The sequence below is a fragment of the Lithobates pipiens genome, unplaced genomic scaffold (assembly GCF_037356315.1).
Source record: "Lithobates pipiens isolate NorthernLeopardFrog02 unplaced genomic scaffold, aLitPip1_a1.2 Scaffold_13, whole genome shotgun sequence".
Classification (NCBI taxonomy): Eukaryota; Metazoa; Chordata; class Amphibia; order Anura; family Ranidae; genus Lithobates; species Lithobates pipiens.
This window is the reverse complement of record NW_027507718.1, coordinates 325724815-325747049: the sequence shown is the minus strand read 5'-3', so window position 1 is coordinate 325747049 and position 22235 is coordinate 325724815. Positions and strand designations below refer to the sequence as shown.

General features: G+C 42.2%; 1 protein-coding gene across 5 annotated transcripts in view; it reads right to left on the bottom strand.

Annotated features, from left to right (window-relative positions):
* The window catches only part of IL15 (interleukin 15), a 110679-nt gene that overhangs the window by 7724 nt on the left and 80720 nt on the right, over positions 1 to 22235 (bottom strand). For 3 of the 5 annotated variants that reach the window (XR_013272316.1, XM_077476948.1, XM_077476947.1), the window contains 2 exons: positions 11793 to 11834; positions 5232 to 5384 (listed from right to left, as the gene is read on the bottom strand). Coding sequence is in view for 3 of the 5 variants with exons in the window: in XM_077476948.1 (XP_077333074.1) it covers positions 5232 to 5384; positions 11793 to 11834 (195 nt within the window). In the remaining 2 variants the exon portion in view is untranslated. Of the gene's footprint in view, positions 1 to 33; positions 192 to 5231; positions 5385 to 11792; positions 11835 to 22235 lie in introns of all 5 variants that reach the window. The other 2 variants (XR_013272317.1, XM_077476949.1) reach the window with 2 other exon arrangements.

Here is a 22235-nt window from a genome sequence, read left to right as displayed (position 1 = left end):
TTTCAAATGTGCTTTGTCAAAAAATATACAAACCCCAAATAAATTCTCATTGAGCTCCATACTCTCAGCAAGCAGCAGTGACTTATTTCCCCCTTCAATAGAGCGAGCATCTTCTTTAGTTTAGGTAGATTTCTCTTCCAATCTTTGATCAGCATTGTCAGCCAGAAGGAACCACAAAATGCAGCTTATAGCTAAAAAATTTGAACAGGAAGGCCACTGAGTAGCAAAAGATCAGTATGCAAGTGGTTCATTTATGCAAAGATGTTTTTAAAACTTAATTTCCGCTTTAATGAGACATGCCAGATAACTAATTTGGGGCAAAGTGATAATGTCTGCATAAATGTTTCCCTCTCTAACCCACTGATACTCACCTCTCCAGCAATCCCCCCAGATCATACTTCCATTGTAGCTGCCACCAAAAACCCAGTGTCTGTTAAGCTGAACATAAACTTTGTGACCAGCTGAAATCCGCTACCTGGGTGACCCCATTGGCCTTCTACTGCCTGACATTCTTCTATTAAAAAAAAATCAAAGGAGCTGGACACAATTAGTTTTTTTTGTTAAATATCAGCTGAATACAGCCTGGGGCAGCAGTCAGAATAAAACAGGAACAGCGGTAGGTTTGACCATCCGTGCTTTATAGATCGGATAAAGGAATCTATTATTTTTTTGTTCAACCCACCGGATGAACAAAATAAAATCTATCTATCTAATCTGTCCATGCAGCTCAAATTAGCCCAGATCACGCTTTAATATGCAACTATCGAGAAGCCATTGTGGGCCTAGAGGCGGTGGATCTATACCCTCTGTCAGTTATTAATTTGCTTTTTGGCTGGCTCGTTTTGACCGTGGGCTTATAGTTAACCCAATAACACATCATTCCCTTGTAGTGTGGGATAAACTGCATGGTCCCTTCAAATGAATGTTTTCGTGCTTGTGGGCAAAAGGGCATGCACACTCATACTTGGTGGACCTGTCCTATTGTGCAGCAATTCTGGACTGAGGATGGCCTTCACCTTGGTCAAAATTTCTCTGGATCCTGACCCATCTCTCGCTTTGCTGAATCATAACAAACTAGATCGTACTAGAGCTCAGTTCTGTTCTTCTACTACAAGTGATAAAACCAGCCAAGCAAACCATAGCACGAGCTTAGAAGACCTCCACACTTTGTACCCTTGAAACAAAAAACAGAGTCACCCAAGCAATGATACACAGTAAAATTGGAGCAACCATACAGGATACAATCCCTAAACATCTTAAAATCTGGCAACCCTGGGTGAATCATTTTCTTCCACCTGGTTTTTGATGAGTCCCTCCTTTTCTACATCTTCTCTCTCTCGCTTATCCTCAACCACTGGAATATTATTTTTTGAGCATGAATATCTCATGTCTTTAACTCTTAGCCCCTGTACACACGGTCGGACATTCTGCCAACCAAATCCGTCGGATTTTGTCCGTCGGATTTTGCCTGTTGGATCTTGTCCGAAACTGTTGCATACACACGGTCGGACTAAGTTGTCGAAAAATCCGATCATTCAGAACGTGATGACGTCATTTAGTTACGATGGGACTAGCAGCCAATAGCTTTGATGTAGGAATTTGATCTGAGCATGCGTGGCACTTGGTCCAATCAAAATTCTCTACACATGATCGGAGTATGTCCGATCGAACCAGTTGGTCGGGAAATATTTCCAACATGTTTGAAAATTGGGTCCGAACGGATATTCCGACGGAATCAGTCCGATGCATACCACACACAGTCGGATTATCCGACAACACGGTCCGATAGGACACATTCCGACAGATTCTCCGACCGTGTGTACAAGGGCTAAGATTGGTTGTAACCATTCCAATGTTGGTTCTACTGAAGCTTATTCCATTATGTTTTGGAGGCTTCGTGCCTTTTCTCCACCTTACACATTTTTTATTTACCATGATTTTGAACTGACACCTTCTTGATAACCTAATCTTTATGTATGCTTTGTGTTCTTGTATTTGTGCATACTCTGTGATCTGTTCAACAACAATATGTGAAAAATCTAACAGTGTATTGCCGGCCATAGTGTCAGAGCCTAAACAATGACAGAGGGTGACCTGTCATGTAATAGTGTTCAGGCCTAGTGATTGGCTGCCACTTGACCAGAATACATGCTTTAAACAAGTATCAGTGGTGTTGAAGTAGTTTTTTTTTTTGCCCATCTGTGTCCCATTTGGGAGATTACCCTTTATTTCTTGTCCCAAGCCAAAGCAGAAAATGAGGAAATCCATCCAAAGTGAGGGAATATCTTGTTGTCACCAGAACTAGTATTCAAATTGGAAAAATTTCCCTCTATTTCTGTTTTAGTGGAAACCCATGTTTTGGGATATTACTGTATTTTACTTTTAATTTTGATGATAACAGTAAACAGGACAAATTGAGAAGGCAAATCTCCCTAAAGGGGGCACAGACAGCAAAAAAAAAACATGTAATGGAAAAGAAAGTAAACAGAAATACTATACAACTGCTAAAAGTTCCAGATACACCCTAACTACTTCCGGATCGCCCACCACACATATACTGCGGCAAGGAAGCCTCACTGTGCAAAACAACATGCCTGTACGTTATTTACGCTCCCTGGTCTGGGGCATGCGCCACCAGGGACCCGCTCCCGCTGTGTTTGGACACAGCAGGAGCCAATCAGCAGGGCCAGTGGCCATGATGGCAGTGACAGTATTCGGGAATGACAGAACAGTGGTCTGCCTATGTAAACAAGGCAGACTGTCATTTTGTCAGACAGGGAAAGAGAGATCTGTGATTCCTACTAATCAGATACACACATCTCTCTTTCTGTCCAGTGTCAGCATCCCCCACGCAGTTTGAAAACACTCCCAGGAAACCTATTTAACCCTTTGATTGCCCCCGATGATAAACCCTTCCCTACCAGTGTCATTTATACTATGACAGTGGCATGGGTGTGCACAGCATTTTTTACATATTTTTATTGGATATGTTTTATAGCAGAATGTAAAAAATATTGTTTTTTTTTTCAAAATCGTTGCTCTTTTTTTTGTTAAAGCACAAAAAATAAAAACCGAAGAGGTGATCATATACCACTAAAATAAAGCTCTATTTGTGGGAAAAATCACATACATTTTTGTTTAGGTACAAGTCATACGACCGCGCTGTTTTCAGTTAAATTAACGCAGTGCCGTATCGCAAAAAATGGTCTGGTCATTAAGGGGATAAATCCTTCCGGGGCTGAAGTGGATAAGGCCTGATTCACACCTATGCAGGTTGCAGTTTGCATACTCCACGTGCATTTTGCATTTTTCAATACACGTTTTTGATTCATTGAAGTCTAGGGAACCAAAAACCAGAAAAAAGTCCCTGGCCCTTTCCACAAAAATGCACAGATGTGACCTAGATCCAAAGGAAACCATGTTATATAGTTACATAATTGGTGAGGTTAAAAAAAAGGCACAAGTCTATCAAGTCCAACCTATGTGTGTGCTTTTATGTTAATATTACATTGTATATCCCTGCATGTTATGGTCATTCAGGTGCTTATTTAATAGGTTTTTGACATGATCTATGCTCCCCGCTGAAACCACTGCTTGTGGAAGAGAATTCCACATCCCTACTGCTCTACAGTAAAGTAACAGTAGAGAACCCTCTACGCAGTTTAAGGTTAAGTCTCTTCTCATTTTATTGAATGGTCACGTGTCTTTTTTAATTTCCTTGTGCGGAAAAGTGGTATCCCTATTGTGGGGTCACCAGTATGGTGTTTGTACATTGAAACCATATCCCCTCTCAAGCATCTCCTCTCCAGAGAGAATAAGTTCAGTGCTTGCAGTCTTTCCAGATAGCTGAGATCCTCCAGTCCCTTTATTAGCTTTGTTGCTCGTCTCTGGACCCTCTCCAGCTCCAGCACATCCCTCCTAAGGACTGGTGCCCAGAACTGGACGGCATACTCTAGGTGCGACCAGACCAGAGTCTTGTAGAGTGGCAGAATTATCATTATATTTCTGGAGTGAATCTCCTTTTTAATGCATGCCAATATTCTGTTGGCTTTGCTTGCAACAGCTTGGCATTGCATGCCATTGCTGAGCCTATCATCTACTAAGACCCCCAGGTCCTTTTCCATCCTAGATTCCCCCAGAGGAACATTGCAGTCTTGGTTACTGAATCCCTCCATTTCCCCCGTGAAGACTAAGGAGAAGAATAAATTTGAAACCTTCCCCATCTCTCCATCTTTTGTAACCAGATTCCCTTCATCATTACTTATAGGGTGAATGTGTTAAAAGGACTGTAGTACAGTGGAAGCCAGCGGAACATTTTTTTGGGGGGGCGGCAAACAGTATGACAACCCTTTCCCCAGTCAGTCTGTAGCACTTACCCAATCACCAGCAGCTTTCCCTGCTCAGCAGTGGCAGCCTCCCGTTCTTCTGCTCTCCACGGGTCATCATAGTGGCAGCGGCTTTCATTTCCTTCCTACTCGGCGGCCAAACAGGAGTCTTCTCTTTTTGGCCAATCGGAAAACGGCTCTCACACCTGCTTCTGATTGGCCGGATTGAGGATCAGTGTTTCAGCATCGATTATTCATTCGCTGCTGTAACACACCTGAGTGGGATCGGAGCGCATTCTCTGCGACCCAAGCCCGACCCCAACCTCTAACTCTAATCAGGTGCTTAAAAAAAAAAAAAAGAGACCACTGTAATTCATGCAATTAAAGGGGCTGGATACATGAATAGGGGGTGTCCGCTGCGACCAGGGAAAGATTCATGGTATGCATGAATCTATCCATTGCATATTGGGGTAGCGTAGAGAGAGAGGGCGGCGCCCGGGCACCCCTAATGGACGGGTCCCCACTGCTGTAGTGTGTTTCTGCAAAACTGAAAAGGCACAAAAAAAATGCATAGGTTTAAACCAGGCCTTATTCCAATAGGTCAGTGGGACAATCGCCCCTTCATCTCGGTCCTTCTGGTGTGATTACAAGCACGTGTCTTGTCAGCAGATTCAATTTACATTTTTGTTACATTACACTGCAAGCCAATGAGACTATAGAGATCCACTGGGGTGTGAAAACCGCTTGCATCAACATATTACATACATTTTATTTATTTTTTGCCTAGCTATTTATTGCTGCAATTTTTGACCCACATTCAAAGTGCATCAGTTGAAAACAAAGGTCGTCTTTGACTCCAGCAGACCTTGTAATATGCAGTAAATAAACAGTTTTTGCAATACATACCTCCAAAAAAATAATATCCCCATTGGTTTCAATATTACCGACTTTTTGATTTATCTCCTCGACTTCATCCTTATCTCCTATTAGAGTAATTTCTTCTACAACTGTTTTAAGTTCCTGAACATAGCAACGCAGAACTGATTTTCTACATGTATCCTGTAAACAGTACAATATAAACCTTCAATGTTAAAAACGTATTTCTACACCAATAAATAGCACTAACATTGTGATAATAAAACAATAAAGCCATAAATATCATAATATTTACTTTTTGGTTTGATCAGTACTACAAATGTGTTTAACAATGTAAATAAATGAATACAAATACACTACTTCAAGTGTTCTATACATGAACCAAAAGTGTATTTTAAAGGAGTGTCTTGGTGAAAAAAAATTCTTAAAATTAAACAATTACTGTTCAAGTCATAGGGGGTTATTTTACAAAAAGGCAAATCCACTTTGCACTGCAAGTGCACTTGGAAGTGCAGTCGCTCTAAATCTAAGGGGTAGATCTGAAATGAGTGGAAGCTCTGCTGATTTTATCATCCAATCATGTGCAAACTAAAATGCTGTTTTTTATTTTCCTTGCATGCCCCCCTCGGATCTACAGCGACTGCACTTCCAAGTGCACTTTCAGTGCACTTTCAAATGCACTTGCAGTGCAAAGTGGATTTTCCTTTGGTAAATAACCCGCAATGTCTCTGGTTGGCTTTGATTTATAGGCTTACAAGGGCTCATTCGCACCATCAAAATGCAGAATGCAAAGGTTAGTGCACTGCAGTGCCTTTCAAATAGCACGCTAAGCACCATCAAAACACACCTGTGCTGCAACACACAATGGTACACTACAATACATAATGTGTACTACTGCTGATCGCTGCAAAAATACAGCATTCCCTATCTTTTCGTGTGTTGAGTTACAGCCCATTGCATGCTGCAGCACATTTCAGTGCACGAAAATGCATGCACTGCAGCCCACTGGGATCAGGCCCTTAGGATGAGCCCTTAGGAATGCCTATAAGGAAATAATGTTTGAGTAATGTGAATAATTGATTGATTAATTAGGCGTGGGGTTACTGAATGAGCATGCATAAGTGCCAAAAATGTTGTTGACAGAGTTTATTTTATCAGGTTGAAATAAATCTACAACTGATGATGATCCTTTTAATATGAGTGCCCACATCTAAACAGTTTCCAAATCAGAAAGAAACGGCATGGACCGCAATTTGTACTAAAAACAGGAAGATATAATAAGGATACTAAATTTGCTAAATGAAATCCAGGGACACCCTCAATTAATCATGTCCACAAAACCACACCCTCATGTTTAGCCATGCCCTCAACGTCCCAACAAGCCCTGAAACAATTGCTCACGGCCTTTTGGGACATAAACCATACAATCAAAAGTATAACGCTGCTTTCATACTGGAGCAGTGGGTCCATTAGTGGTAAAGCTCCGCTAGTTTAAGCGGTGCTTTTCGGACGCTAGCGGGGTGCTTTTAACCCCCGCTAGCAGCTGAATGAGTTACTAACGCCCCTGTTGCGGCATTTCCGAAGTGCTTTTCAGGTGTTTCCGAAGCATCTTTCCAATGAGCAGGGGAGGTGTAGGGGCGCTGTATATAGTGCTCCTACATTGCCTCAAAGATGGTGCTTGCAGGACTTTTTTTTTCCACCGAACTGCCCCAGTGTGAAAGCACTCGGGCTTTCACACTGGGGGGGACATGATAGGCAGTTTTCAGGTGCTTTACAGGCACTATTTTTAGCGCTAAAATGCCTGAAAACTGCCTCAGTATGAAAGTAGTCTAAAGACAAAATACCATGGGTACTGTGAAAAGGGAAAGGATGTGGTGCATATAGTGCAACATGGTGAGTTGTGGGTGTGGCCTGATTGTGGTAACAATGGACAGGGCTTAATGGGCTACTGTAAAAAAAACTAAACCTATGCAATTGTGGATCAAGAGAGCACAAAGCATACGTGGTCTGGCTTAAAAATGGATAGAGTGCAGGGGTCAGAAGTAAGTAACACAGAGCGTGCATGGGTCAGAAGAAAGTATTGCACAGAGTTTAGGAGTAAGTCATTCACAGAGTACAGGGGTCAGGATTAAGTAATGCGCAGAGTGCAAAGGTCAGGATTAAGTAATGCACAGAGTGCAGGGGTCAGGATTAGCAATGCGCATAGTTCAGGGGTCAGGAATAAGTAATGCGCACAGTGCAGGGGTCAGGAGTAGCAATGTGCAGTGTGCAGGGGTCAGGATTAAGTAATGCACAGAGTACAGGGGTCAGGATTAAGTAATGCGCAGAGTGCAAAGGTCAGGATTAAGTAATGCACAGAGTGCAGAGGTCAGGATTAGTAATGCGCAGAGTGCAGGGGTCAGGAATAAGTAATGTGCAGAGTGCAGACGTCAGGAATAAGTAATGCGCAGGGTTTAGGGGTCAGGAATAAGTAATGTGCAGAGTGCAGAAGTCAGGAATAAGCAATGCACAGGGTTTAGGGGTCAGGAATAAGTAACACACAGAGTGCAGGAGTGAGGTTTAAGTATCACAGAGACTTAGGAGTCAGGAGTAAGTAACACATAGACTGCAGGGTAAAAAACACAACTGCCATATACTGTATTTAAAATTGATTATACTATTGGCTTAATGGTTGCACCCGGTTTCCTCCATGTCTTCCATGCACTGATCCGTTGCCTTCAATTACTTTAAAGTGGAAATAAACCCCTCTATCGTTTTCAGTCAAGGAAGCTGCCAATCTTGGCCTCTAATAATTCTTCAACTGCCATAATGCTGCACATGTGACCAGTTATGACACCAGCCATTGGATGGTTTGAAAGTTTGGTTGAGAGCACAACCAATGTGAAAGTTAGTATTTCCGGCATGCCGGGAATGTAAGTGTTTTTTGAAACAGGGTTTACTCCCGCTTTAATTGTAAATTATTAGAATATTTTTGTTACTAAATGCTAATTATCAGTAAGTTCCAGGAAACACTTACTGTATATCATTTACATAAACCCGTCAGAAAAATTCACAAGAAGTCGTAGGGCACATTTACATTACCAGATCACTTGAGTACTGTAAATAGAAGAGTACTTCTTTGTGTCATGTATAAAAATCTACAGATTATATTATATATTTGTACCTACAGATTATATTACGATAACATGGTCTCTAGCAAACAGAAGATTTGTAGGTATGTAAAATCTTACATATACCTAGTAAAGTAAATGGCCTCAGGTGATACACAGAGAGGAACCAAATCCTCCTACATAAGTTGTACCTGTCTATCTGCAGTCTTCTCTACAGTCGATCAAAGTGCACAATTTATACAGTTTGTCTGAGCTGTCAGGACAATCCGCCCGTGTGTGGGCTCCGGCTGACTTTTTTTCCCCAAAAGTCCGGCGGACTTAGAAAGTAGTTTTGACTCAAAAATTCAATCCAGCCGTCTGTGCGCTAGTCTGCCGGACTTTTGAAATTAATGGACTTTCCCGCACACGGAGAAAAGTCATTTTCAACGTGGCTCCAGGAAGACGGGACTAGCGCAGGAGGTCAATGTCGCTGCCATGGGCGAGATTGACACCTCGCTAGCCCTGTTACCTGGTAAGGACTTAAAGGGGAAGCCCTACGCTGAAAAAATGGCATGGGGTCCCCCCATAGTCCGTATCAGACCCTTATCCGAGCACACAGCCTGGCCGGTCAGGAAAGGGGTGGGGACGAGCGAGCGCCCCCCCCCCCCCCTCCCGAGCCATACCAGGCCGCATGCCCTCAACATGGGGGGGTGCTTTGGGGAAGGGGGCCCATGCGGCCCCCCCACCTCGAAGCACCTTGTCCCCATGTTGATGAGGACAAGGGCCTCTTCCCGACAATCCTGGCCGTTGGTTGTCGGGGTCTGCAGGCAGGGGGCAAGATCCCCGAAGTCAGATGAAGAAGAAAGCCGGGCTCCTATGCTAGTAAAAGAGCTAGCAGAAGATAGCAGGGGAGTCCGACGGGAAGATCCCCCATGACGGAAGAAGACCCCCAGAGCTGTGCAATAAATTATTTTGAAACCTTGTGTTGTGTTTTATTTACATTTTTTTTCACCAGGTGAATGGGTAGGGGTACATTGTACCCCAATACTCTTTCACATAGGGTGGGGGCCGGTATCTGGGGGCCCCCTTATTAAAGGGGTCTCCCAGATTCCGATAAGCCCCCCGCTTGCAGACCCCGACAACCAATGGCCAGGGTTGTCGGGAAGAGGTCCTTGTCCTTATCAACATGGGGACAAGGTGCTTTGGGGTGGGGGGCACACAGCCCCTCTTCCCCAAAGCACCCCCCCCCCACGTGGCCCGGTATGGCTCAGGGGGGGTGCTCGCTCGTCCCCACCCCCTTTCCTGACCGGCCGGGTTGCGTGCTCGGATAAGGGTCTTATATGGACTTTGGAGGGACCCCCATGCCGTTTTTTCGGCGTAGGGCTTCCCCTTTAAGTCCATACCAGGTGACGGGGCCAGTGACGTGTCAATCTCGCCGCTGAAGGCGGCAACATTGACTTCCTTCGCTAGTCCTGGCTACCTGGAGCCGCATTCAAAATGAACAGACTTTCCCCCGTGTGTGGGCAAGTCCGTTCATTTCAAAAGTCCGGCAGACTCCCGGCATAGTACGGCGGACTAAGTGCGCCGGGAAAGTCCGGTTGTGTGTGGGCAGGTCCGCTCGTTCGGAAAGTGCGGCGGACTTTCCGGCGGTTTGTCAGCCAGATAGCCTGATCGTGTGTACGCGGCATTAGGGGTTGATTTACTAAAACTGGAGAGTGCAATATCTGGTGCAGGTTTGCATAGAAACCAATCAGCTATTAGGTTGTTTTGTCAAAACGTCATTAAACAAGTTGAAGTTAGAAGCTGATTGACTACCATGCACAGCTGCACCAGATTTTTCACTCTTTAGTTGTAGTAAATCAACTACTTAGGTGTTTATTTACTGAAGGCAAATCCACTTTGCACTGTAAATGCACTTGGAATTGCAGTCGCTGTAGATCCGAGAGGGACATGCAAGGAAAATAAAAAACAGCCTTTTAGCTTGCACATGATTGGATGATAAAATCAGCAGAGCTTCCACTCATTTCAGATCTACCCCTTAGATTTACAGTGACTGCACTTCCAAGTGCACTTGCAGTGCAAAGTGGAGTTACCTTTCGTAAATAACCCCCTTAATGTTCTTAACTGAGAGAAGTACACACTATAGAGGGATATGCTTTGTTCATATTTCATGTCTAAAGGTTTACAATCATTTTAAGATAACATTATGAAATATGACTGTGCATTTTCTTCCCATATGTAAACAGGCCAATCTTTCTAATGTGTGCTGTGTTTCTTTCACAAAATAAGATTTGGTTGTGTATCTTAAGACAACAAACACCTTTTGTATTTGCATAGTTGAAATACATACTCTATGAAGAAGTAAGGAAAATAAAGAAATCTTGAAGCATTCTAGTTCATCTCGGGCTTGCCTTCTCCCTGATGTCTTATCACATTCCTATTAGGATTATGCAGAAGACAGGGAGAGACAAGTAAGCTTCAGCACTACAAAGAAGTCTCAGAGCTTTGCTCAGAAGTCTCAGAATGGCCCAGGATTTTGGTAAAGCAAGAGAAGTTCTAAAAGTTGCTGGAGGTATGAGCAGCTCTGGTTACCTACACTTCAGAATGCAATGTGACATTTTTTTCCTAACCAGTAGTGGAGTACTTTGAAGCGTTCTTCAGCAGAGGTACCCCTGCCAAAACACCAGTGCCTTTGATGCCCAAAGAAAATGATCGCCGTGATGTAAATGAAGAGAGACAGAGGGTAATTTACTAAAGTATGGGAAAAAAAAAAGTGAAGCGAGGTGAACAAAAGCTGTGTTCACTTCACTTAAATACTATCTGCAAGAAGATAATTTAAAAAACAAAAATAAACTGTACAAGACTGGATGTGTAAATGTAAACTCAATCTCACTCAACCGCATTTCATACTTTATTTAATCAAGCCCACTGAGAGAGAAATATAGAATACAAAGGGGAAAAAAAACACAGCCAAAAACAGTCAACATTCCATTCAAAAGGCATAGCTAGCTGGTACATGAGAAAATTATTTTGGATAATCAACAGAAAGTAGAACATTCCATCATACAAAAACATGCAGAATTAGGCCTCATGCACACTGGGCATTAAATTAAATGGCACTTTTAGAGGCATCTTTCTTTTTTGTTTTCCACTGCAGAGGCGTTTACAGGCATTTAGAAACAGGGGTGGTTAGAGGCAGAAAAAAAAACACTGCCAGCGCATTCAGGAGCAGCAGCGTTTTGAAACAAAAGACACCTGACGTGCCTAAAACACGTGTAGATGTGTCTAAAAACGCTTAAGAGATACAGTAGGTGCTCATTCATTTCAATGGCCAGAATAAATTAATATTTTGGCTAATAAAATCAATAAACACCCAGGTACTTGACATGCTTGAACACTGCTTTTCTCCTGCCAGGAGAAAGGTGTTTAGAAGTGCTGGGCAAAATGCCCAGTGTGCACAAGGCCTGAGGGTAAAAGCTGCGGTAGACATTAGTTTACTTACAGCACGGGATGCACTAGCAGTGTAAAGCTTTAATCCTTTATGCTGTAGTTGGAATAAAAATATACAAAATGCAAAATATAAATAACTTGAAAGAGTAAAAAACAAAAACACACAATGCAATAATACTGTGTATAATAAATCATATGCCTGAGAAATACATTTCTAAACTGGTTAATAACAAACTACTTTGTATTTTTAGGAATATATATATATATATATATATATATATATAAAGTCTTTAAAAATACAAACGTAGATAGATAACGTAACATACAACCCCAATTCCAAAAAAAGTTGGGACGCTGTGTAAAATCTACATGAAATAGAATCTCATAAATCCATAATTTATACACAATAAAATATAGAAAACATATCAAATGTTTACACTAAGCAAATGTACCATTTTAAGAAAAAAAAATAAGGTAATTTTGAAATTGTTTACAGTAACAGGTCTCATAAAAGTTGGGACCGGGCCACGTTTACCATGGTGCAGCATCCCCTCTCCTTTTAAAAACACTCTATAATCGTCTAGGAACTAAGGAGACCAGTTGCTGGAGTTTTGGGAGAGGAATGTTATCCTATTCTTACCTGATATAGGTGATGTATGATTCTAACCTCTCAACAATCCTGAGTCAACTTTGTCGAATTTTTCATTGCAAGATGCACCAAATATTTTCAATTGGTGAAAGGTCTGGACTGCAGTTAGGCCAGTTAAGCACCCAGAATCTTCTACTATGAAGCCATGCTGTTGTCATGGACGCAGTATGCAGTTTATCATTGTCCTGCTGAAATATGCAAGACGTTCCCTGAAAAAAATGTTTTCTGGATATGGGAGCATATGCTGCTCTAAAACCTGGATATAGAGTTGTTCTCAAGTTTACATATCCTGACAGAATGTATGATTTCATGGCCATTTTTCAGAGAATATGAATGATGACGCAAAAACCTTTTTTTCACTCATCGACTGGGTTTACTTTTTTAAAATAATCACAACAGAAACTACACATTGACCTTGATCAAATGTTTACATACCCTTGGCCTGATAACATGCATACAAGTTGACACAAAGGGGTTTGAATGGCTATTAACCTCCCCAGCGGTAATCCTGAGTGTGGCTCAGGGTTAAATTTCAGTGCCATTAGTGGTAACCCCGAGCCACACTCGGGATTGCATTGCAGAATCCTGGTGCAGTATACTTACCTTATCATCAGGATCCTGCGATATCCCCCTGCTGTGTCTGCAGGCAGTGTCCTCTGCTCAATGCTCTGTGTGGCAGGCCCCATTGCCTGCAAGTGTCACGACGCATGGGGGCAGAGCCCAGTGGCAAATTCAAAAAGTACACAAAACATAACACATGCAGTATACTGTAATCTTACAGATTACATTACTGTATCAAATCATTTCACATCCCTTTTGTCCCTAGTGCTTTGTCCAATGTCTTGCCTGCACTTTTTTGTTACATAAACTGTTCTTTCTGCCTGGAAACTTGAGATTGTCCATGGCAACCAAAAAGTGTCCCTTTACGTCAAAAGTGGTTTTAAACCAGCTAGAAAAAGGCGATAGAACTGTAAATTACAACACTTGCAGAACTGAGCTATAGTGAATCGTGAGGAAATTAATTTTATTATTATTACATTATTATTTTTTTATAATTATTTATAGTTATTTATTAGATTGTCATTTATGATTTTGTGTTATTATTATAAAGTTTGAATTATAATACACGGGATGTCTACTAGACTCTTGTTTGGACAGATTTAAGTGTGTTATTACTAAGAATTACAGGCCTGCAATATAAAACGCCAAATTTCTATGCAAAACAATGTACCACTTTGAGATGCAGAAATCTGACATAAAAATACCACCAAGGTGGCTACAGGTAACCATCCTCACCTGTGATCTATTTGCTTGTAATTAGTGTGTGTGGGTATAAGAGGTCAGTGAGTTTCTGGACTCTTGACAGACCCTTGCATCTTTCATCCAGCGCTGCTCTGGATGAAAGTCATGGGGAAAGCTAAAGCAAAAGTCATGGGGAATGCAAAAGAATTGTCAAAGGATCTGCAGGAAAAGTAGCTGAACTGTATAAAAAGTAAATATATCCAAGGAATTGAGAATGCCAATCAGCAGTGTTAAAACTCTAATCAAGAAGTGGAAAATTAGGGGTTCTGTTGAAACCAAACCACAGTCAAGTAGACCAACTCGGGTTCAGCCACAATTGTCAGGAAAATTATTCTGGATGCAAAGAAAACCCCACAAATAACTTCAGGTGAAATGCAGGATTCTCTGAAAACATTTTGTGTGGCTGTTATAAGATGCACAATCAGGAGGCACTTAAAGAAAGATGGGCTGCATGGTCGAGTTGCCAGAAGAAAGCCATTAGTACACAAATGCCACAAAGTATCCGGCTTACAATACACCAAACAGCACAGAGGCAAGCTTCAAACCTTCTGCCACAAAGTTATTTGAAGTTATGAGACCAACATTTTTGGCCACAACCATAAACGCTTAATTTGGAGAGGAGTCAACAGGGCCTATGATGAAAGGTACACCATTCCTACTGTGAAACACGGAGGTGGATCACTGATGTTTTGGGGATGTGTGAGCTACAAAGGCACAGGAAATTTGGTCAAACATCGATGGCAAGATGAATGCAGTATATTATCAAAAAATACTGGAGGAACATTTGCATTCATCAGCCAGGAAGCTGCGCATGGGACGTGCTTGGACATTCCAACATGACAATGTTCCAAAACACAAGGCCAAGTCGACCTGTCATTGGCTACAGCAGAATAAAGTGAAGGTTCTGGTGTGGCCATCTCAGTCTCCTGACCTCAATATCATTGAGCCACTCTGGGGAGATCTCAAACGTGCAGTTAATGCAAGACAGCCCAAAAATTTACAGGAACTGGGGGCTTATTACCAAAGGAATGGGCAGCTTTACCATTTGAGAAGATAAAGCTTCTGATCCACAAATGCCACAAAAGACTTCAAGCTGTTATTGGTGTTAAAGGGGGCAATACACAGTATTAATACATGGCTTTAGCCAAACACTATCCATGAGTGAAAGAAATGTTTTTGTGTTATAGTTCATATTCTCTGAAAAATGGCCAAGAAATCATAAATTCTGCCAAGGTATGTAAACTTATGAGCACAACTGTATCTTTCAGCACTGATGGTATCTTTCCAGATGTGCAAGCTCCAAATTCCATATGCACAAATATGCCCCCATACCACCAGAGATGCTAATCTAATCACTGATAACAAGCAGGAAAGTCCCTCTCCTTTTATATGTGGCGCCCAGGGTTGCCAAAAAGAAAATCTAATTTTGGTCCGTTTTACCACAGAACAGTTTTCCAGTTTGTAGTAGACCATTTTAATTGAGCTGTGGCACAGAGAAGACAGCAGCATTTCTGGATCATATAGCATCCGAACTGGATCAGTTCAAATATGGCTTCTTTGCATGATAGAGCTTTAACTTAAATTTTTTGGGTGGCACAGTGAACTTTATTCACAGACAGTGATTTTTGGAAGTATTCCTGAGCCCATGCAGTGACGTCCATCACAGAATTATGCCTGCTTTTAACCTCCCTGGTGGTATGATTATTTCGGATTTTAGGCGCTAAAAGCGGTACAATTATTTTGCATGAAAATTTGGCGTTTTATATTGTAGTCCTGTAATTCTTAGGAATAACTCACTTAAATCTGTCTAGCAGACATCCCGGGTATGATAAAGTTTGAAAAATTAAATCATAAATTATAATATAATAAATAACTATAAATAATTATACCAAATAATAATATAATAATAATAAAAATGATTCAATAATGTAATCAAATCAAAAACACAGAAATTTGCTCAGTTGCAGAATTGTCACTGTCATTACTTTTCAGTATTTGATGACGGATCTCCCCACAAATCGCTAGCGCTCAATTCTGCGAGTGATTCTAATTTATTATCGCTGTTTTCTAGCTGGTCTAAAATCATTTTTGATGTAAAGGACAGTTTTGGTTGCTATGGACAATCTCCAGTCTCCAGGCATAAAGAACAGTTTTTATAATATAAAACTGCATGCAGGACACTGGGCAGATCACTAGGGACAAAGGGGATGTGAAATAATTACATACAGCAATGTAATCTGTAAGATTACATTATACTGTATGTAATGTGTGTGTTTTACTTTTTGAATCTGGCGCCGTTCTCCGTCCCCGTCTGTCGCAACGCTCGCAGGGAACGGAGATCGGCTCCGTGATGAATCGAGCGGAGGACAAGCCACTCACACAGCGGGCGGACATCGCTGGATCCAGGGGGCAAGGTAAGTAAACATCCTCCTGCATTCAGCGATGCGGTCCCGAGTCTGGCTCGGGGTTACCGCTTTTGGTACAGAATCTCCTCCCCGAGCCAGACTCGGGAATACCACCAGGGGGGGTTAATGCTGTGCTGGCTGAAGGCCTGAAGAGCATCCAATATTGCGTTTTAGCCTTGTCCCTTGCGCACAGAAATTTCTTCAGATTCTCAGAATCTTTTGATGCTATTATGTACTGTAGATGATGATATATTAAAAATCTTTGCAATTTTACATTGAGATACTTTATTCTGACTGTTGCCAATGAACCTAATGTGCTCCAAAATGTTTTTCCAGATCTTCCTTTTTAGTACCACTTTGACAGCTTTTTGTTGCCCATTCCCAACTTTTTTAAGACCCATTGCTGTCATCAATTTCAAAACAAACTTATTTTTTTCTTAAAACATTTTCTCAGTTTAAACATTTAATATGTTTTCTGTTTTCTAATGTGAAAAAAAATATGCGCTTTTGAGATTTGCAAATCATTACATTCTGTTTTTCATGTAGTTTTTAAACCACATCTCAACTATTTTGAAATCGCCGTTGTACTGTGCTAATTGGGGTTCCAGATCACTAGCAAGCTATGTCTTTTGCAAAAGCAAACAGTCTTTATTTCTCGAAGAAGGGCAAAAAAACTGCTTATTTTCAGCAGAAACAAATGAAACAGTCTATACACTCTTATACCACACAAAGCTTTCACTCACTGCAAACTTCCTGTCTGTCCTATAGCAGTTTTACTGCTACAGGGCAGCAGCTGTGCACTGGATCACATACGTATACGTGATTTGGCATTTCCGCGTACAGGAGGGATGCATGCCACTTCTGCTCTGAATATTTACAGCAGAAGCCGATCTGTTGGTGCCAGACACTCAATGTCTGCTGCCAACCGCTGATCATTGGGCAGAGACTCAATGAATGAATGAATGAATGAAATACTTATATAGCGCACAATGCGAACTGAATCGCCTCTAGGCGCTGTGGCGAGCTTTGATCATCTGCTAAAAGAGGAAGGTCTTGAGTTTTTTCCTAAAAGCCAGGTGATTTTCTTCCAGGCGGATGTTGATTGGTAGAGCATTCCATAGCCGAGGCCCTTGGACAGCGAATCTCCGATCCCCCTTGGATTTATACCGGGCTTTGGGCACGAGGAGGAGGTTTTTGTTGGCTGATCGAAGACTGCGGTTTGGTGTGTAATGATTTATTTTCTCCATTAGGTATTGCGGAGCTTCTCTATGCACGCATTTGTGGGTGAGGCAAAGGGTCTTGAACGTGATCCGATTTTTCACGGTTAGCCAATGTAAGCTCCTCAGTGAAGGAGAAATGGATTCCCAGGGTTTTTTTCCTGTTATCAGCCTTGCCGCCGTGTTTTGGATCAGTTGTAATCGAGCAAGTTGATATTGTGGTAATCCTATGTAAAGCGAGTTTGCGTAGTCCAGTCGTGAATTAATGATTGTTCCAACTACCACTGCTTTGTCATTCTTTGGGATAAAAGGGATGAGTCTGCGAAGCATGCGCAGCAGATGGTGAGATCGACTGACTACTGCTCCTATTTGCGCATCCATTGACATTTGTGCGTCTAAAATAACCCCAAGACTCTTGGCTTTGGTCTTTGGGGAGATAGTCTGCCCAAAGACGGTTGGTGGAGACCAGGAGGTTTTGGTTGCGGGCTTATGATTTGGGTGTAAGATAAGAAGCTCTGTCTTTGATTGGTTCAGCTGGAGGGAGTTGGTGGTCATCCAGTCCTCTATTGATTTGAGGCAGTTTTCAAGTTGTTGTTGGTGATCTTTTTTTCCATTGATCCGGAAATAAAGTTGCGTGTCGTCAGCGTAAGAGTGGAAGCAGAGATCTGAGCATCTGATGATTTGAAGGAGTGGGCGAATGTAAATGTTGAAGAGAACGGGTGACAACGGAGAGCCTTGAGGGACTCCGCAGGTGACTGCCCGAGTTTCGGAGAGGAATTTTCCTAGTTTCACTGTCTGTGACCGATTTCCTAGGAAGGACGCGAACCAATGGAGATCTATGTCTTGGACTCCGGCTACTTCTGTGAGGCGGACGAGTAGAGTATTGTGATCTACTGTATCAAACGCTGCACTTAGGTCTAGCAGTACGAGGAGACACGGCTCTCCGTCATCTGCTGCTTCGAGGGCGTCATCCCAAATCTTGAGGAGAGCTGTTTCTGTTCCATGACCCGGGCGGAAGCCTGATTGCAGCGGGTCCAGGAGTTTGTGAGTATCCAGGTGAAGTTGTAGCTGATGTACTACAGCTTTCTCCATGATCTTAGAAATGGTGTTGAGGCTTGTAATTGGCCTACGGTTGTTTGGATCCTGAGGGTCCAGGTTTGGTTTCTTGAGTAGAGGTTTGACGATGCCTTGTTTGAGGATGCTGGGAACAATCCCTTCGTGGAATGATCGGTTTATGAGGTGGGTTATGGTTGGAGCCACGATGTCGGAGCATTTTCTCAGTAGTTTTGTGGGGATGATGTCAATAGGTGAGGTACTGTCACGCAGTTTATTAATGATGTTTTTTGCGGTGTCTACGGTAATTGGGGATAGTGAAAATTTTGGCGGTTGCGGTATGTTGGTGCGGACATCCTCTTTATGTATTTGCTGGCTGAGGTCGGATGTTTTCTTCTGACAAATTGTTTCCCTGATGGTTTTGACTTTATCGATGAAAAAATCTGACAGTTTGTCACAGTAATCCTGGGATTCGCTTTCTGGGGGTTCTAGGCACACCGGATTCATTGATTGATTAACCAGTTTAAACAGTTCCCGTGGTTGGTTTGCGGCCGTTGAGATTGTATATGAGAAGTGGTCCTTTTTGGCTTTGAAGATTGCTTTCCGATAATTCTCTGTCAGACCTTTGTAGTTAAATAGGTTTTCCTCGGTGGGATTTCTTCTCCATGTTCTTTCCGCTCTTCTGCGTTCTTGCTTTAGTACGGAGAGGGAGCTATTAAACCATCCAGCATTTTTCTTCCTGATGAGAGCCCTGCGTTTTGGTGCTACCGAGTCTGCTGATTGCAGTAATGCCTTGTTCAGGGAGTTGAGTGTTTCCTCCGTAGAGTGGTTTAAGGTTATTGTAGATATTTTTTTGGACAGAGTGGTTTTGAAGGCTTCGGAGTACAGTTTTTTATGCGATCTGGCCCAGTGCGTTGTTACAGGTTTCCGTTTTGCGTTGGTGATGTTGGTAGTGATTTTGAATTTGATGGCGTGGTGATCCGTCCATGGCAGAGTTATGTTGTCGCATATGTTGACGTCGATGTTCTGTTTGAAAATGAGGTCCAGGGTGTGTCCTGACCCATGCGTGGGAGTCTTTATCAGTTGCTGTAGACCCAGTTCTTCTAGTTGATTGATGCAGGCAGTCGCGATGGGGTCTTTAGGCTCGTTTGCCCAAAGGTTGAAATCTCCGAGTGCCAGGAAATTTTTGAATTTTAGGGTGTGCATTGCAAAGGATTCCGTGAGGGGTGAAAGAAGATTGGACTTTGGTCCCGGTGGTCTGTAGCACAGTAGAATATGAGTGGTGTCATGGGGTGTTGGTTGAAAATGTAGCGTCAGGGTTTCCATAAAAGACACTGGGTTCTGAGATGATGGTTTAGTGAGATCCAGGTGACCTTTAAAGATCACTGCTAGGCCTCCTCCTTTTTTCCCTATCCGGTGTTCGGTTAGGATCCTGTAGTTTTCCGGCACCAATTCGGTGAGGATGGTGTTGCAGTCAGAGGTTAACCAGCTTTCGGTGATGAAGAGACAATCTACATTGTTCTCGATGATGAAGTCGTGTACTTCCAGTCTATGTTTGACTGCAGACCTGGCGTTAATCAAGGCGCAATCTAATTGTAGTGGTCGAGTAGATGTCTTCCTGTGGTTGGGAGCTGCTTGTCGTCCGGTTTTTAATAGTTGTTCTCTTTGAAGTATTTTTTGTATGGAAGATGGCAATGTGGTGTTGATGTTCCTTAGTCTGTGCAGAACTTCAGCTGAGTATTTGAAGTAGCACATGGTTTGTGGATGCTGTTGATGGTACTATGGGCCTAAGATGATGATCCTGATCAGGGTATTGATCCTGAGGTGGGGCTAGGTATCAGACTTGCCGCCGTGCTTGAGGCTATTAGCGCGCAAGTTGATCAGGGGATGCCTATATGGATGCGGAAGGAGTTGTTGTATTCGGTTGCTGGCTGTTCCAGCTGCCTTTACTTAAGGTGGAGGTCTCCGCTTAGAAAAGAAGTCTGGCTGTGATCTGGAATAGTCGTCCTAGGATAGCGTAAAAAATGGAAAGGAGGCCGGAGGTAGGGGTATGCTAACCTATGGTTGTTCCAGAGGAAGGCAAAAAACCCCCTGACAGTAGCAGCCAAATGCACCAGTGGGGCAAAAATTCCTTCCTGATCCCCGTAGGCGGTCGGACAGAGTCCCTGGAACAATCACTGGGGGGGGGGGGGGGGGGAGTGGAGGTGCGAGCTTACCTGGCTGCGGTTGTCCCCTTAAAACACTCTGATCCGGTGAATCTGGCTTGCTGTCAGCCTGACATTTCTGGAAAGCTGTCTGGTTGCCCCTTGCAGTGGGATCTTTAAAATGGAGGGGAGGATGGATGTAGGATAGAGGTTAGAGACTCCTGTCTTAACTCCTGTTTTCAACTCCTGGTTATTAACTCTCCACTTTAGTTCAAAAAAATCCACTTATGTTCAGAAAATCCACATGCAAGCCACAATCAGGAGCAAGCTCAAGGGGGAGTTTGTATAACTACCTTTATACACCTGTGAACAATTAACTCCTCCCCTAATTTGGGAGGAAGAAAGAGGGGAAAAAAAAAATGCTGTTTAAAAAGTGTCAGCAAAAAAGGTCTTTTAAAAACTGCTAGCAAATGTATCAAATAAAGGAGGGGAGAAAATAAAACACCACCAAAAACAACACTTGCAAGCAGAAGCAGTCAAGCAGAAGCAGTCAAAGCACAACTCCTGGTTATTAACTCTCCACTTTAGTTCAAAAAAATCCACTTATGTTCAGAAAATCCACATGCAAGCCACAATCAGGAGCAAGCCAAAACAGAGCTCTGCCTATGTAAACAAGGCAAAGTTCCATTCTGACAGGGGGAGAGGGATGGATTCTGCGTTCCTGCAAAGCAAGGTTTAAAATAAATCACTTTCTGTAGTAAAAGCAGCACACATAGTAAACACAAACACTGGCTAGGCCCACATTTAACCCTTTGATCACCCTAGATGTTTAACCCCAACCAGTGCCATTAGTACAGTGACAGTGCATATTTTTAGCACTGATCACTATATTAAAGGTTCCCGCAAGTGTCAAAAGTGTCAGTTAGTGTTCGATTGACCACCGCAATATCACAGTCTCGCTATAAGTTGCTGACCAACATCATTACCAGTATAAGTAAATAAATAAATACAAATTCCAGTATATATCCTATAGTTTGTAGACCCTATAATGTTTGCGTAAACCAATCAATATATGTTTATTGGAAATTTTTGAAAAAACATATAGCAGCCTAAATTTATGAAGAAGTTAGATTTTTTCCTTTTTTTATTGGATATGTTTTATAACAGAAAGTAAAAAATATTGGTTTCTTTGTTTCAAAATTGTCAGTGTTTTTATTTTTTTGTTTATAGCGCAAAAAAATGTAAATGCAGTGGTGATCAAATACCACCAAAAGAAAGCTCTATTTGTGGGGAAAAAAAATTACATAAATTGTATTTGGGTACAGCATTGCATGACCACGCAATTGTCAGTGCCTTATCAAAAAAAGTGGCTTGGTCATGAAGGGGGGTAAATCTTTGGGAGGTCAAGTGCTTAACCACTTCAGCCCCGGAAGGTTTTACCCCTTAATGACCACAGTATTTTTTGTGATATGGCACTGCGTCGCTTTAACTGACAATTGCACAGTCTTGCGACGCTGTATCCAAACAAAATTGACATCCCTTTTTTCCCCCAATTAGAGCTTTATTTTGGTGGTATTTGATCACCTCTGAGGTTTTTATTTTTTGCGCTATAAACAAAAAAAGCGCCAATTTAAAAAAAATAAATGATATTTTTTTTTACTTTCTGCTATAATACATATCCAAAAAATAAATAAATAAATAAATGTACTCATGAGTTTAGGCCGA